Here is a 15,476-nt window from a genome sequence, read left to right as displayed (position 1 = left end):
CTGACCACCAGGGGGCTGGCGCTGACCACCAGGGGGCTGGCGCTGACCACCAGGGGGCTGGCGCTGACCACCAGGGGGCTGGCGCTGACCACCAGGGGGCTGGCGCTGACCACCAGGGGGCTGGCGCTGACCACCAGGGGGCTGGCGCTGACCACCAGGGGGCTGGCGCTGACCACCAGGGGGCTGGCGCTGACCACCAGGGGGCTGGCGCTGACCACCAGGGGGCTGGCGCTGACCACCAGGGGGCTGGCGCTGACCACCAGGGGGCTGGCGCTGACCACCAGGGGGCTGGCGCTGACCACCAGGGGGCTGGCGCTGACCACCAGGGGGCTGGCGCTGACCACCAGGGGGCTGGCGCTGACCACCAGGGGGCTGGCGCTGACCACCAGGGGGCTGGCGCTGACCACCAGGGGGCTGGCGCTGACCACCAGGGGGCTGGCGCTGACCACCAGGGGGCTGGCGCTGACCACCAGGGGGCTGGCGCTGACCACCAGGGGGCTGGCGCTGACCACCAGGGGGCTGGCGCTGACCACCAGGGGGCTGGCGCTGACCACCAGGGGGCTGGCGCTGACCACCAGGGGGCTGGCGCTGACCACCAGGGGGCTGGCGCTGACCACCAGGGGGCTGGCGCTGACCACCAGGGGGCTGGCGCTGACCACCAGGGGGCTGGCGCTGACCACCAGGGGGCTGGCGCTGACCACCAGGGGGCTGGCGCTGACCACCAGGGGGCTGGCGCTGACCACCAGGGGGCTGGCGCTGACCACCAGGGGGCTGGCGCTGACCACCAGGGGGCTGGCGCTGACCACCAGGGGGCTGGCGCTGACCACCAGGGGGCTGGCGCTGACCACCAGGGGGCTGGCGCTGACCACCAGGGGGCTGGCGCTGACCACCAGGGGGCTGGCGCTGACCACCAGGGGGCTGGCGCTGACCACCAGGGGGCTGGCGCTGACCACCAGGGGGCTGGCGCTGACCACCAGGGGGCTGGCGCTGACCACCAGGGGGCTGGCGCTGACCACCAGGGGGCTGGCGCTGACCACCAGGGGGCTGGCGCTGACCACCAGGGGGCTGGCGCTGACCACCAGGGGGCTGATGTATCCAAGGACTTAAAAAATTATTCTACTATTGAAAAAGAATCATCGTCTCTTGTATCAGCTTTGCAACATTTTAAAGTGCATGTTTGCACAGCTATGGAACCAATTATCATTTACATTGACCATAATTTGTTGGTGTTTTTGAATAAAATTATAAATAAGAGTATTGAACTCGGGTTTAATTTTGCAAGAAAACAATTTGGCTCCAAGTCATTATAGTATAGACGAATTCATCGCTAATTTCTTTTCACGATGTTAGATTTGCAGTGTTATTGAAAAGATGAGTACTCTATACTGCCTATATCATTTTGGTTATCATTTTGCATTGTAATTTTAACATTTTGACCTTTCTAGAAGGTCAACGTTTCTCTAAAAGGTGTGACGAACATGCTATGATTAATCTTTAGTCTAAGGTTAAAACTAGATTTCATATGCATGTATATTTTAGTAAAGTTAGTTGGGTGGTCATGGCTCATTTACATTCTGCAGGTTCTTGGCAACTGCAGGCTGGCTCCAGTCCAGAGAAACACGTTAGTTGTTTCCAAGAGACGAAAGATAGTTTCAGGATTGGTGCTGGAGATGCGAGAGACAATGGATTGTTTGCCTGAGTATACAAGACGCCATTTTTGTTTAGCAAGTTCCAGACACCCCGGAACCAGGAGAGAACCCTCAAATAAAGTTAATCATTTTGATTCTGTGTAAGTAAGTGGCCTGAGATGTTCTAGACATCAGTGTGAAAAGACCTTATGAACTTCAACGATAGAAATGAGGTCATGAGATTTGCCCAAATTATTGAAATCTGAAACAAAATTCAGTTTAAGAAATCTCAGTTTAAGATGCAGAACTGACCAGCAGAAATATTTCTCGCAGAAAGGCGGGGGAAAAGCTGCCTATGTGTTGGGGGGGGGGGGAAATGACACAGAATAAGAAGATTTTGAAAGAGAAGCCTACTTCTGACCACCTTCTCAAGATAAAGAGGGAAGTTTTCTTTGGGACACGGTTTCCAAAAGTCTTCATTCAAAAGAAGATTTGAAGTCCTGGAAAGACGGGACTTGTATTATCCATTTCACAGGAAATGAACTGGTGATTCAGACTTTCCAGAAAGACCAAAATGATACACTCTGAAAAGTTTATTTTAAAACTTCGGTAACTTTATTTCACACACACTTACATTTGCGCATAGTGGGATAAAATTTTGAGTTGAGAAATGTTCTGTTATTAATAGTTTGATTTTAAAACTTGCTCCTACATTAGTGCTAACAAAGTCCCTTTGGTCCCAAATGTGAGAGATGGGAAAATTGATCTAAAATTATGAACATGGAAGAAACTAAAGTTCATCAGTAAAATGGCTGTAACCAGTTCAAACAGGATAAGCTTGGGGCTTAGGATGCAGGAAAGCAGAGTCAGCACGATTAACATAAGAATCTTCTAGTCTTTGTGACAAGACCATAGGACTAAGATAAGGAATGGTAAGGTACAATAGAATGTAGGAAGTTGAGGTAGTCTGGATCAGATAAGGGTCTCCTAGCCCTGGACAGAAGTACCAAGTCATACATTTCTAATTAGCTAACCATACACAGATTTATACATATGAAATTAGCCAACCCTAGACAGGATAAGTCAACTCTGCATATCAAGAGACTGTAGCCCAGAGAATCAGGAAGGTGTGAATAAGGACAATGACATGATGGGGCACCTACAGGATACCCCCTGGTCCTCCAAGTGTACTGAAACTGCACGTAGGCAGGAAGGATTACCTATGCCAAACCCATCCAGGGGGGCAGAAGAATGTAAGGGGGAGGGCATTCTGATACTGAAATTGACTGTATAAAAGTTGGGTGAGCCCCAGTATGTGTGTGTATTCCCAGGGTAAGGGGAAGCACCCAACTTTGCATTGTTGTAGTAATAAATGTTCTTTGTTCTCAATTTTTGTCTCGAGCAATTTCTTTAAAGGTACTTTAATTCCTAACAAATGGGGGCTCGTCCGGGATCACACTCCCTCCACTGACAGAGTGCCCCGACGACGAGAGTAGGTGCACCCCGGCTGATTCAGCTGGACTCACGGGCGACGGGTGGCTGGTCAGTGGAAGAAGCGAGTGATATCCGAGAAGAGGCATTGAGAACAAACGGCGGAAGGACGCGCGCTAGAGCAGTACTGCCAGAACTCGGTAAGAGTATTTTACTTGTTCCTAAGCATGGGAATAGCGGGCAGTAGAGATGAGAGTCCTGACACAGGACGTGACCACCAGATAGCTACGTACAGCCCGCTTGGGTTGATGTTATCTGAGTGGGGCACAGGAAAGACCCGCGGTAAAGACAAACTGACGATGGTCAGGTATTGTTGTAATGAATGGGTTAAATACCCGGTTAAAGGGAGCTCCGTGTACTGGCCAAAATTCGGATCCGAGGATGAATGGATGTGTGAAGCTTTGAACTTATGGCTCTATCAAAACCAGCCAGACAATGTTGAGAGCAGGGAATATGCAGCCTGCTGGCTCAAGGGATCCATTGAACAGCTGGTTTTAAATGAGAAAGAATTCAGGAATAAGAGAGAGGAGGAACCTCTTGTCCCTGAACCACAGGGTTGGGATGTGTTACATTCCCTCCCTCCACCCAATGTTCCTCCTATGCCAACTCCTATCTTTCCTCCCCCTCCTATTACCTACCCTTCTGCACCTCCCCCTCCTCCTCCCCTACCACTAGAGAAGAGAGAGGAGAACCGGAGTGGTATGGTGACTCGCTCACAAAGCGCTCGATTACCACCTCCGTTAACAGTAGAGGTAGAGCATTGTTACTCAGAACAGCGTGAGACCCCTCAGGAAGAAGTGGCAGAACCCTGCGATGTATTCCTCAGGGAACAGGAACACAAATCAAAGAAACCAGAAATTAGCTGGATGCGACCCCTACGGGAGGTTCCCGTAGGAGAAGGTCTTGGGTTCGTAAATGTGCCCCTGACCAGCACTGAAGTACGTAATTTTAAGAAAGAATTAATCTCCCTGATAGAAGATCCCCAGGGATGTGCCGAACAGTTAGACCAATTTTTGGGACCAAATTTGTATACTTGGGAGGAATTAACAGCCATTTTTAAAACCTTGTTTACCTTAGATGAGCGGGGAATGATCCGACACAGGCAGGCATTAAAGCATGGGATAAGGAACACCAAGGGGGACACGAGGCGATCCCTGGAGAAGCCAAATTCCCTCTCAAAACCTAATTGGGACAAAAATACCAGTGCTGGCCGCACACTGATGGAGGAATATAGGATAAATTTGATCAGAGGAATCAAGGATTCTGTCCCCAAAGGACAGAACTTTAAAAAAGCCTTTGAGGTTCCCCAAGATCCTGAGGAGACCCCCTCTGCATTTCTCAATAGATTGCGCACGGCAATTCAACAATACGGGGGTCTCGACATAGAATCCCCAGCAGGGGAGCAATTGGTTCTAACGGGTTTCGTTACCAACTCAGCCCCAGACATCCGAAGAAAGTTACAAAAGACATAAAATTGGCATGAGCAAGGAATTACCCAGTTACTACAGATTGCTCAGAGAGCATTTGTACAGAGGGCAGAGGATAAACAAAAAGGGAAAGCTAAAATTCTATTACAGACAGTTAAAGGAATAGTAGCTGACCACCACCAAAAAGAGGGGAGCCAAGGGTGGGGAGGTGGAGACCCCAGCAGGTGGAGGAGTAGAGGAGGATTCCGGGGACGACGTATGCCCCCTAGAAATTTTGGGAAAGATTGGGAAACGGGACCCCTCATTTGTTTTCATTGTAAAAAGGAAGGGCACTTTAAAAAGGAATGCCCACTGCGAGCAATGGACACACGTTCCTATGCCTTGATGGAAGCTGATCACGAATAGGGGGGTCACGGTTCTCAATTAATACATACCGTGGGGCTGCAAGGAGAACCGTTAGTTAATTTATGCATAGGACCTCACAGGGATAAGATGACATTTCTGGTCGATTCTGGAGCTGCCCGATCTAGCGTTCTATACCAACCGAAGGGGGTGAAAATAGAAGGGACAGTTACAGTTTCTGGGGTAGGAGGTCGAGACTTTCCAGTCCCGGTATTGCGAGAAGTCAGTATTCAAATGGGAGATAAGATCATAATTGAGGATCTTCTATTACTTCCCCAAGCCGGAGTATGCTTGCTAGGGAGGGATCTACAGGACCAATTGGCTATCGGTACTCGACCTCTACAATCAGGCATTGGAGTTCAATTCTATGTTTTAAACGAAGAAGATCGCAAACTAATAAATCCAAGAGTATGGGCAGGGAAGGGAAATAGAGGAATCCTTGATATTCCTCCGCTACAAGTCACGCTAAAAGATCCTCAACGAATTGTTAGACAGAAACAGTACCCAATTCCGATGGCTGGCCGGAAAGGCTTACAGCCCGTAATTGACCAGTTGATTCAAGACGGTATACTCGAACCCTGTATGTCTCCCTTTAATACCCCGATTTTACCTGTTCAAAAGCCAGACGGCACTTACCGCCTAGTACAGGACATGAGGGAGCTTAACAAATTCATTCTTGCCCGTCACCCGGTTGTACCCAACCCGTATACCATCATGAGTAAAATTGACCCCCATAATCAATGGTTTAGTGTCATTGATTTAAAGGATGCATTCTGGACTTGTCCATTGGCCACAGAAAGCAGAGACATGTTCGCCTTTGAATGGGAGAACCCCTTTACTGGCCGTAAAAACCAATACCGGTGGACAGTCCTTCCCCAAGGCTTTACCGAATCGCCCAATTTATTTGGTCAAGTCTTAGAGCGGGTATTAGATGAAGCTCCTAAGATAGAAAATTGCCAACTCATACAGTATGTGGATGACTTGCTAATTACTGCAAGAACACAGGAATTAGCTAAAGATTTTACAGTGGCACTTTTAAACTTTCTGGAGAAGAAAGGTCTGAGAGTCAGTGAGTCTAAATTACAATTTGTGCAAACTGAGGTCAAATACTTAGGTCATCTAGTTAGTCAAGGAACCAGGAAAATTAGCCCAGAAAGAATAACTGGTATTATACAGATCCCCCCTCCCAAAAATACTCAAGAACTCAGGAAATTCCTCGGGTTAGTGGGATTCTGTAGAATATGGATAGAGAATTATTCGATTCTGGTCAAATTTCTTTATGATAAGATTTCCAGTATAAGACCCGAAACCCTTGACTGGACGGATGAAGAGATTGAAAAATTCAACTTTGTTAAACGGTGCCTAACAAGTGCCCCAGTTTTAGCGCTGCCCAACCTAAACAAAACCTTTGATTTGTACACTAATACCAAAGCTGGAACAGCCACCGGCGTGCTCACACAGAGCAAGGCTGGCTATAGACAACCAGTGGCTTTCCTGTCAAAGCTTTTAGACCCCGTTTGTCGCGGCTGGCCAGAATGCATACAAGCCGTCGCAGCCACTGCAATTTTGGTGGAAGAAGGACGAAAGATTACTTTCGGTGCCCCTATGACAGTGCATACCCCTCACACAGTCCGCAATATTCTATTACAGCGGGCTGGAAGGTGGCTCACGGATTCGAGAATCCTAAAATACGAAACGATATTAATGGACAGCAATGATTTGACCTTAATTACAACCAAAACTCTCAACCCAGCAGCCTTCCTCATCTCCCCAGCTAATGACCAGCCTTTGGACAGTTTAGAACATTCGTGCTCAGAGGTTATCGACTTACAAACAAAAATTAGGGAAGACCTAACCGATGTCCCTTTAACTGAAGGGAAAAAACTGTTTATTGATGGTTCTTCACGTTGTATTGCAGGAACCCGCTATAGCGGGTATAGCGTAGTGGACGGTAAACAGGAACTGGTGATCGAAGCTGGTCGCCTCCCCGGCCATTGGTCAGCACAATCCTGTGAGTTATATGCCCTCTGTAGAGCACTCCACGAACTAGAGAACAAGGTAGGAACGATCTACACTGATTCTAAATATGCTTTTGGGGTAGTCCATACCTTCGGTAAGATATGGAAGGAAAGAGGGATGATAACTGGCAAAGGACAAAAGTTAGCTCATGAACAGTTAATCACCCAATCCTTGGAGGCTTTAGCACTCCCGTCCGATATTGCCATTGTACATGTGCGTGGACATCAGACTGGTAACAGTCCTGAAGCTAGAGGAAACAGGCAGGCTGATGCAGCTGCCAAACAGGCGGCATTAGCAGAAAAGATTCATTTATACCAGCTACTACCCACGCCAATAGAGATTAAAAAGAATCCCATCTTTACACGGGAAGAAGAGGTCGCAATGAGAGATCAGGGATTTTGCCAGACTGCCGACGGGTTGTGGTGGACAGTAGACGGACGGCAAGTTATTAACAAAGCCATAGCCCGCCAAATCATAGATCAGTTACATCAACAAACACATTGGGGAACCCAGTCCCTTATAGATGCTTTTACACGTTCCCTTCACTGCCTTGGCATATACAATATTACTAAATCTGCTACTCGATCTTGTCCCATTTGTCAAAGGGTTAATAAGAAATCGATGCGCCAAGTAATACCTGGCGGTCGCGACATTGCCGTTCGCCCGTTCCAGCGCATACAAATAGACTTTACTGAACTTCCTAAGATTGGCATTTACAAATTTCTCCTTGTCATGGTCGATCATTTCACAAGATGGGTTGAAGCTTTTCCTACCCCGAATGATCGTGCCAACACTGTCATCCGAATACTTATTGAATGTGTCATTCCACGATACGGTATGATGCAGACCATTGATTCAGATAGAGGTACGCATTTCACCTCTAAGATTCTACAGGGTGTCTGCAAGAACTTAGGAATAGAATGGCAACTACATACCCCATGGCATCCCCAAAGTTCGGGGCGAGTCGAACGTATGAATCAAACATTGAAACTCCAACTCACTCAACTTCATGAAGAGACTGGTCTGTCCTGGATTAAATCATTACCGTTAGCGCTGATTAGAATTCGGACAGCACCTCGTAAAGACCTCGCGGTCTCACCGTATGAGATGATGTTTGGACTCCCATTTATGGGATACCACACTGATTCTCCCATTCCTGAAGCTAATGACCAATACATTTCTAAATTTTTACGAGGACTTTCTACTTCCATCCAAGATTTAAAGCAAAAAGGACTCTTAGCCCAAACACCACCCTTAGACTTTCCTATACATTCTATTAAACCTGGTGATTGGGTTTATGTAAAAGCATGGCAAGAAGATCAACTAAAACCTGCCTGGGATGGTCCCTTCTGTGTACTTTTAATTACAGACACCGCAGTAAGAACAAGAGAGAAAGGCTGGACCCACATTCAAAGAATTAAACCAGCTTCTGAACCACAACATCACGACACACAGATTCAAATGAGCTTTACATTTTTTGTGGTTTATTCAGTTATTGTTGTATTTTATTGCTGTTTTCAATGAGCTTTACATTTATTGTGATTTATTCAGTTCTTGTTGTATTTTAATGCTGTTGTCAATGAGCTTTACAGTTATGGTGGTTTATTCAGTTCTTGTTGTATTTTATTGCTGTTTTTAATGAGCTTTACATTTATTGTTCATTGTTGTTTACTCATTTTTTTTTGGAATATTGTTCATTAATGTTTTAAGCCCCCCCCCTGGAATAGGGGCAGCAGAGGTTACAATTCGGCTCCTTTAGAATGTAGACAGGGCATAGATTTAATGTATAGTCATAGTGGCATATAAGGGATCCCAATACGGACCAGGGGAACTAAACAGCTTTAGTGGAGTACATCTAATTTGTATCATAGCCTACACAGGTATTAGAGACAAGAGTTTTGAGGCGATAGCACAAAGGACATGGTGGGACAAAGACAGACAGAATGGTAGTCAGGATTGTACATGTAGCAGAGAGAGAGAGAGATGATACATATGCTAATGTTAGCAGACAAGCTGCAACACACAGTTAAATCACAAGAAACAATCCCCCCCCCAGCTTGGTCACTTTTCATCACCCCGTGAAGGGGAGCACCAGTTACCAACAACGTGAGCTGCTTGACACTTTAATATCAGGCTCCAAACAGCCTTCGGAGATCGGTGGCCCTAGGGTTCGGGGCTGAAGAGGACATCAGATACTAGCCACAATTCAACGGAACCGCCTGACTACTGCTACTCGTTCGCTGCTGAAGGCAGCGTCTCTCACAGACTTCGTCAGGACAATGCTTACAAAAGTCGGGTGGTTAATGCCCATGCCCATGTTCAGACGTGGCAACTTCGGACTGATGTGGGATGGACTAGACTCTTTACTGAGAACTGGAGCCTGATACTCGCAACCCTAATAAGCAGCTGGACTCGCTACTCTGACCTTCATGGTGCTCCCCTACCTAAAGACATTACAATTCGGTTATTGACCAGCTGGGTAAAACTACACCTTACACTTGAAAGATCAGTGTTACTGATCTAAAAGAAAAGTGAGGAAAGGGGGGGGGGGGGATCAGTCACACTGACACTAGTAACCAAAGATCAGTAACACTGATCGGTGAAAGATCAGTATTACTGATCTAAAAGAAAAGTGAGGATTGTGAGAGATGGGAAAATTGATCTAAAATTATGAACATGGAAGAAACTAAAGTTCATCAGTAAAATGGCTGTAACCAGTTCAAACAGGATAAGCTTGGGGCTTAGGATGCAGGAAAGCAGAGTCAGCACGATTAACATAAGAATCTTCTAGTCTTTGTGACAAGACCATAGGACTAAGATAAGGAATGGTAAGGTACAATAGAATGTAGGAAGTTGAGGTAGTCTGGATCAGATAAGGGTCTCCTAGCCCTGGACAGAAGTACCAAGTCATACATTTCTAATTAGCTAACCATACACAGATTTATACATATGAAATTAGCCAACCCTAGACAGGATAAGTCAACTCTGCATATCAAGAGACTGTAGCCCAGAGAATCAGGAAGGTGTGAATAAGGACAATGACATGATGGGGCACCTACAGGATACCCCCTGGTCCTCCAAGTGTACTGAAACTGCACGAAGGCAGGAAGGATTACCTATGCCAAACCCATCCAGGGGGGCAGAAGAATGTAAGGGGGAGGGCATTCTGATACTGAAATTGACTGTATAAAAGTTGGGTGAGCCCCAGTATGTGTGTGTATTCCCAGGGTAAGGGGAAGCACCCAACTTTGCATTGTTGTAGTAATAAATGTTCTTTGTTCTCAATTTTTGTCTCGAGCAATTTCTTTAAAGGTACTTTAATTTCTAACACAAACATAATTAAAAGAGTTGTTAGTTCAGAACAATTTTTTTTTTAAATTTAAATTCAAGACTGCACTTTTGTATCGACTCTACACACATTCCATTTCTTTTTATTGATTTGGAAGAGAGAAATATGACATTGTAGCTCGCTGCTACAAGCTATGGCTCTGCAAAGCCGAAAGCACAGGAGAGGTTATAGCTGTGTGCAGGTTAGCTCAGAAAGAACACACTGGTCCCAGAAAGAATGACACGAAACCCAGTTGAGTGGCGTTAACACTGAGCTTTATTGGGCTCACAGCCCTGCTTTTATTCTCAAGCTGAGGGCCTTGGTCAAAGCACCCACCCCCCGCCCAGTGCTGATTGGTGCATCTGCGATCCGCTTTCCCTGATAGGCCAGTTAAGCTCTTTTGGCTGTAGCCAATTGGAGGGCAGCGCCGTGGGCCACGTGCAGCCTGCTGGATCGTCGCGTTTGCCCTTCATTTTATGAGGCCCCAGTGGGGGCATTGCAAAGGGCCGCCACAACGTTACATATTGCCCACACAGCTTAGTGCAACACAAAGATGAATCACAAGTTGTTTTATATATTGTATTGCGTATAATGCTCAGACACAATGGAAATTCCCATTAGAAAACTTCACCTCATTCTAATATTATGACTTATTTGTGGTAATTTATCTAATTAGAGTAATCGCTTCCATTTAATGCAACTACCCCAAGCTCACAGAAGTGGAGAAAAAGGATTCAATTTCACTTCACCTATTGCCACTGCAGAGCTGACAAGTGTTCCAGGGCATTTAAAAGGCCAAGGGAAAAAACATTTACCACCCCAATCATGTTTAATGGCACTGCGGCAAGCTTGATCACCACCCTGGAAATTTAAAATTACCTTATAGCACCACCAGCCCCACAAATACAAAGGATATCAGGTATTTTCCAGTAGCTCTGAGTTCTCCCCACACCTGCATGGATTTCCTCGAGGTGCTCCGGTTTCCTCCACCACTCAAAACATAGGGGGGTGTAGATCAATTGGGGGGCACGGGTTTGTGGGCTGAAAGGGCCTGTTACCGTGCTGCATGTCCAAGTTTAAATTTTAAAAAATTACTTCACCAAATGTTCACCCTGTGGCTCTTTTACCACATTGCCTGCATAAACAAACAACCAATCAAAACCAGCTCAGTTGGTCTGGAACTTGAGGAAGTATCACACTATAAACTTGAAGTGAACATTAAGAACATTTAAATACTTACCATTGCAAGTGACAGAGTTGACGTCAATCCTCAATTCTCTTGCAGTCTGATTTTCATTGTACACGTGGGTAACCACGGTCCGAACAATGTCTGAACTGGAGGGTACAGTGGCCATCTCCTGGAACACCACCTCGCACTCAACTTGAACTAACCCATTCCTGTGTCAGACAACATTAAGAGCAGGAGTGATCGAAAAATGTTAGAACTTGGCAGAAATGAGTACATGCAAGAGGTTATACTTGAATTAGAACATCTAATGTGATTTGTTACAAGATATAACCAGCCACCACAAAGAAGGCCTATCACACAGGGGTAAAGATGAACAATTATTTTATTAACAAAAATTCACCTTCAAACTTTAATTCAAAATCCCCCCTTTTATAACAATGCCCACTGGTTACCATGCAAATTTCTATAATGGTGTAAAACTAGTACATTCCCCAGCCTAAATACAACATACGTAATCCAAAGTCGAAGCTATACTTCCAACCAGCCCACAGAAAAACAGACACAAAACTCGAAACACACAACCGAAGCAAAGATCATAAATAAAAATTCAATTTGTTTGTTAAACTGAAGCCAAAAGATCTTTGAGAGAGCACAAAATTCAAAGTCGTCTTGTGTCACTGCAGAGAGAGGAACAATGGCTTGGTCCGGATCCTTCTGGCTGCCTTCGGAATGTTCATCCCTTTTAAAATGCCCAACATTCTAAACTGTCCTCCAGACCATGGCTCATGCTCTGGGCCTTCTTCCACTCCACAGCACCACCCAGTAGTGGTTTATCGTCCAAGTCCAGAAATTTTTAGATCATCTTCTGCACATGCCCAGTCCGTCTCCCACTCTCTCAGCAGTCCATCTTCACCTTGGCTCTCTAAGGCAAACTGTTACTTTTTAACATAAAGCCACACAACACGTAGGCCAATACACAACACAAAACTCTAACACCTCCCCTGCAAAAAAATTAGTCCACAAGGACAAATTTTTAACACTTAATGGAAGTATTACATGAATAAAATAAACTCCATTTTTTTTTTTACATTAAGTTTGTGATTAGATTCATATCAACCCAGATTACTATCTTGACAAACAATCTGCTATTACATTATCCATCCCCTTTATGTGTGTAATAATTAAATCATACTCTTGTAATAGTAAGCTCCAATTCAATAACAGTCTGTTCTTATTTTTAATTTTAGACAGGAAAAACTAATAGTTTATGATCAGTATATATTATTAAGTTTTTGAGCAGTACAAATATACACATCAAAATGTTGCAACGCTAAAACAACCACTAATAACTTCTTGTAATTTTGTTGATGGTTGTTAAACTTTTTTGAGAAGTACGAAATAGGATGTTCTACTCCATCACCATCCTTCTTCTGTAACAGTACAGCACTAACTGCTTCGTCACTGGCATCCATGGCTAAAAAGAATGGCTTTTCAAAGATAGGGGACCCAAGTACAGGCTGATGGCTTAAAATGGCCTTCACCTTCAGAAACGCTTCCTGGCATGCAGCTGACCAGATAAATTTTTCATTCTTTCCAAGTAGTTTTGTTAATGGGAATGTTATTTCTGCACAGTTTTAACAAAATCTAGGATAGTATCCACTCATAACTATAAAATCTCCGAAGAGCTTTCTTATTACCGTGGATAGGGAATGCAGTGATAACCAATACTTTCGCTCCAACCGGTGCCACCTGTCCCTGTCCTACCACATAACCCAGATAAATTACAGTGGCATGCCCAAACTCACTCTTGTGCAAATTCACTGTGAGGTGTGCTTCCACCAGTCTCTGAAATAATTGCTCTAATTCAAGTATGTGTTCTTCCCATGTATCCATACTAATTACTAAATCATTGATTATAGGCTCCTGTGTGCTCTAAACCCTGAAATACTGCATTAATCATTCTCTGAAATGTGCCAGGTGCATTTTTCATCCCGAAAGGCATAACATTATACTCATACAATCCCGAAGGTGTAACAAATGCAAAAATCTCACCGCTTTTCTCTGTCAGAGGAATACACCAGTATCCTTTTAAGAGATCAATCTTTGTAAGAAACTTAGCCTTCCCCACCTTATCTATACAATAATCTATTCTGGAAATAGGGAACGCATCAATCTTTGTCTCCATGTTTACCTTTCGATAATCTGTACAAAACCCAATTGAGCCATCTGGCTGAGGCACCAGAACACAGGGTGAACTCCAATTTGAACTTGATTTTTGGATGATGTCATTTTTTAGCACCTAATCCACCTCTTGATCCAACAATCTGTTCTTTTCCTGATTAACTCGGTAAGGATGCTGCTTAATAGGCTTAGCATCACTGACCTCCACATCACCACAGTAGTTCTTCTTGGAACATCTGGGAATATATCCTTAAATTTCATAAGTAATGTCTTCATTTCTTCCCTTTCTGATTTAGTCAAATGCATTAACTTAGTGTCTAGGTTTTGCAAAACTATATAGAATTTTCCAGCCTGGGGCTTATCACTTTCTGTGCTCCATGACCTTCCACGAAACTTATCTCCTCCTTATTTTCCTCTATAACTAGCACCTTGGTTGGAATTCTAGTCTCCTCCTCAGTCATTCTCTCAAAGTAAGGTTTAAGCACGTTCACGTGACAGACCTGTGTCTCTCTTTGATGATCAGGCATCTCAATGACATAGGTGACCTGGTTAATTTTTGATTTCACCTTATATGGTCCTGAAAACTGTGCTCTCAAAGGGTTTGACTGCATTGTAAACAAAACCAATACTTTGTCGCCAGGTTTAATGTCCCTAATTTTTGCTTTTTGATCATACCGTATTTTCATTTTTCCCTGAGCAGTTTTTAAATTTTTCCTTGCCATCTTGCATCCCTGATATAATCTGTTTTCAAATATGAAAACATGATCCAACAGATTTGATTGTATATCATTATGTATCCACTGTTCCTTCAATAATAGTAATGGACCCTTGACTTCATGACCAAACACCAACTCAAATGGACTAAAGCCAAGAGACTCCCGAGTTGCCTCTCTAACAGCAAACAATAACAAATGGATTCCTTCATCCCAATCCTTATTATGTTCCACGCAATAAGCCCTCATCATATTTTTCCACAGTTAAATGGAACCTTTCCAAGGCCCCTTGACTTTCAGGATGATAGGTAGACAACACAATTTGATGGGCTCCCAATTCATACACCACCTGTTGAAATATTCCAGACATAAAATTACTCCCTTGGTCCAATTGAATTTCCCTTGGTAGGCCAAACAGTGTAAAAAATTTTAGCATAGCCTTCACAATCGTCTTTGCTTTAATGTTTCTCAAGGGAATAGCCTCTGGAAACCTTGAAACTGTGCACACGAGTGTTAACATATATTCATTTCCTGCTTTGGTTTTTGGCAATGGGCCAACACAATCCACTATCACTTTTGAAAAGGGCTCCCTGAAACCAGGGATGGGTTGTAAAGGTGCCACTGGTGGTCCTTGATTAGGCTTGCCCACCAGTTGACGTGGAACAGGTTCTACAAAAGTTCACAACATCCTTTCTTAATTTCGGCCAATAAAACTGTTTCCTTATCTTTTCTACCATCTTCTTCACTCCAAGATGACCTCCTAAAGGCTTACTATGGGCCAACTTTAATATTTCATTCCTGTAAGTTTTGGGAATTACAATTTCCCTTATTACTGCCCAGCTTTCACTGGCAGGTATCACTTGTGGTTTCCACTTTCTCATCAATATTCCACCTTGAACAAAATAATCCACTGGCACAATTTCAATTTCCTGGTTAGACAGAATCTTATCTCTGATCCCAGGAAGATTAGGATCATGTTTTTGTCCAGCTATTAATCCTTCTCTTGACAACAGCAAAGCTGGATCCTTAGGTTTGTCCTCAATGCTTGCCTCTACCATAGGATCATCACAGACTTTCTCTATCTCTACCTTTTTTTCT

At 44.6% G+C, this 15,476-nt stretch overlaps 1 protein-coding gene across 1 annotated transcript in view; it reads right to left on the bottom strand.

The window, feature by feature from the left end:
* LOC138745188 (uncharacterized) overlaps nt 1-15,476 on the bottom strand; it is a 41,924-nt gene that overhangs the window by 23,601 nt on the left and 2,847 nt on the right. The window contains exon 4 of the mRNA XM_069902246.1: nt 11,536-11,693. Coding sequence (XP_069758347.1) covers nt 11,536-11,693 — 158 coding nt within the window. The remainder of the gene's footprint in view (nt 1-11,535; nt 11,694-15,476) is intronic.

Source organism: Narcine bancroftii, chromosome 11 (genome assembly GCF_036971445.1).
Source record: "Narcine bancroftii isolate sNarBan1 chromosome 11, sNarBan1.hap1, whole genome shotgun sequence".
Taxonomy (NCBI): Eukaryota; Metazoa; Chordata; class Chondrichthyes; order Torpediniformes; family Narcinidae; genus Narcine; species Narcine bancroftii.
The sequence above is the reverse complement of the archived record's forward strand: the minus strand, read 5'-3'. Positions and strand labels throughout refer to the sequence as shown.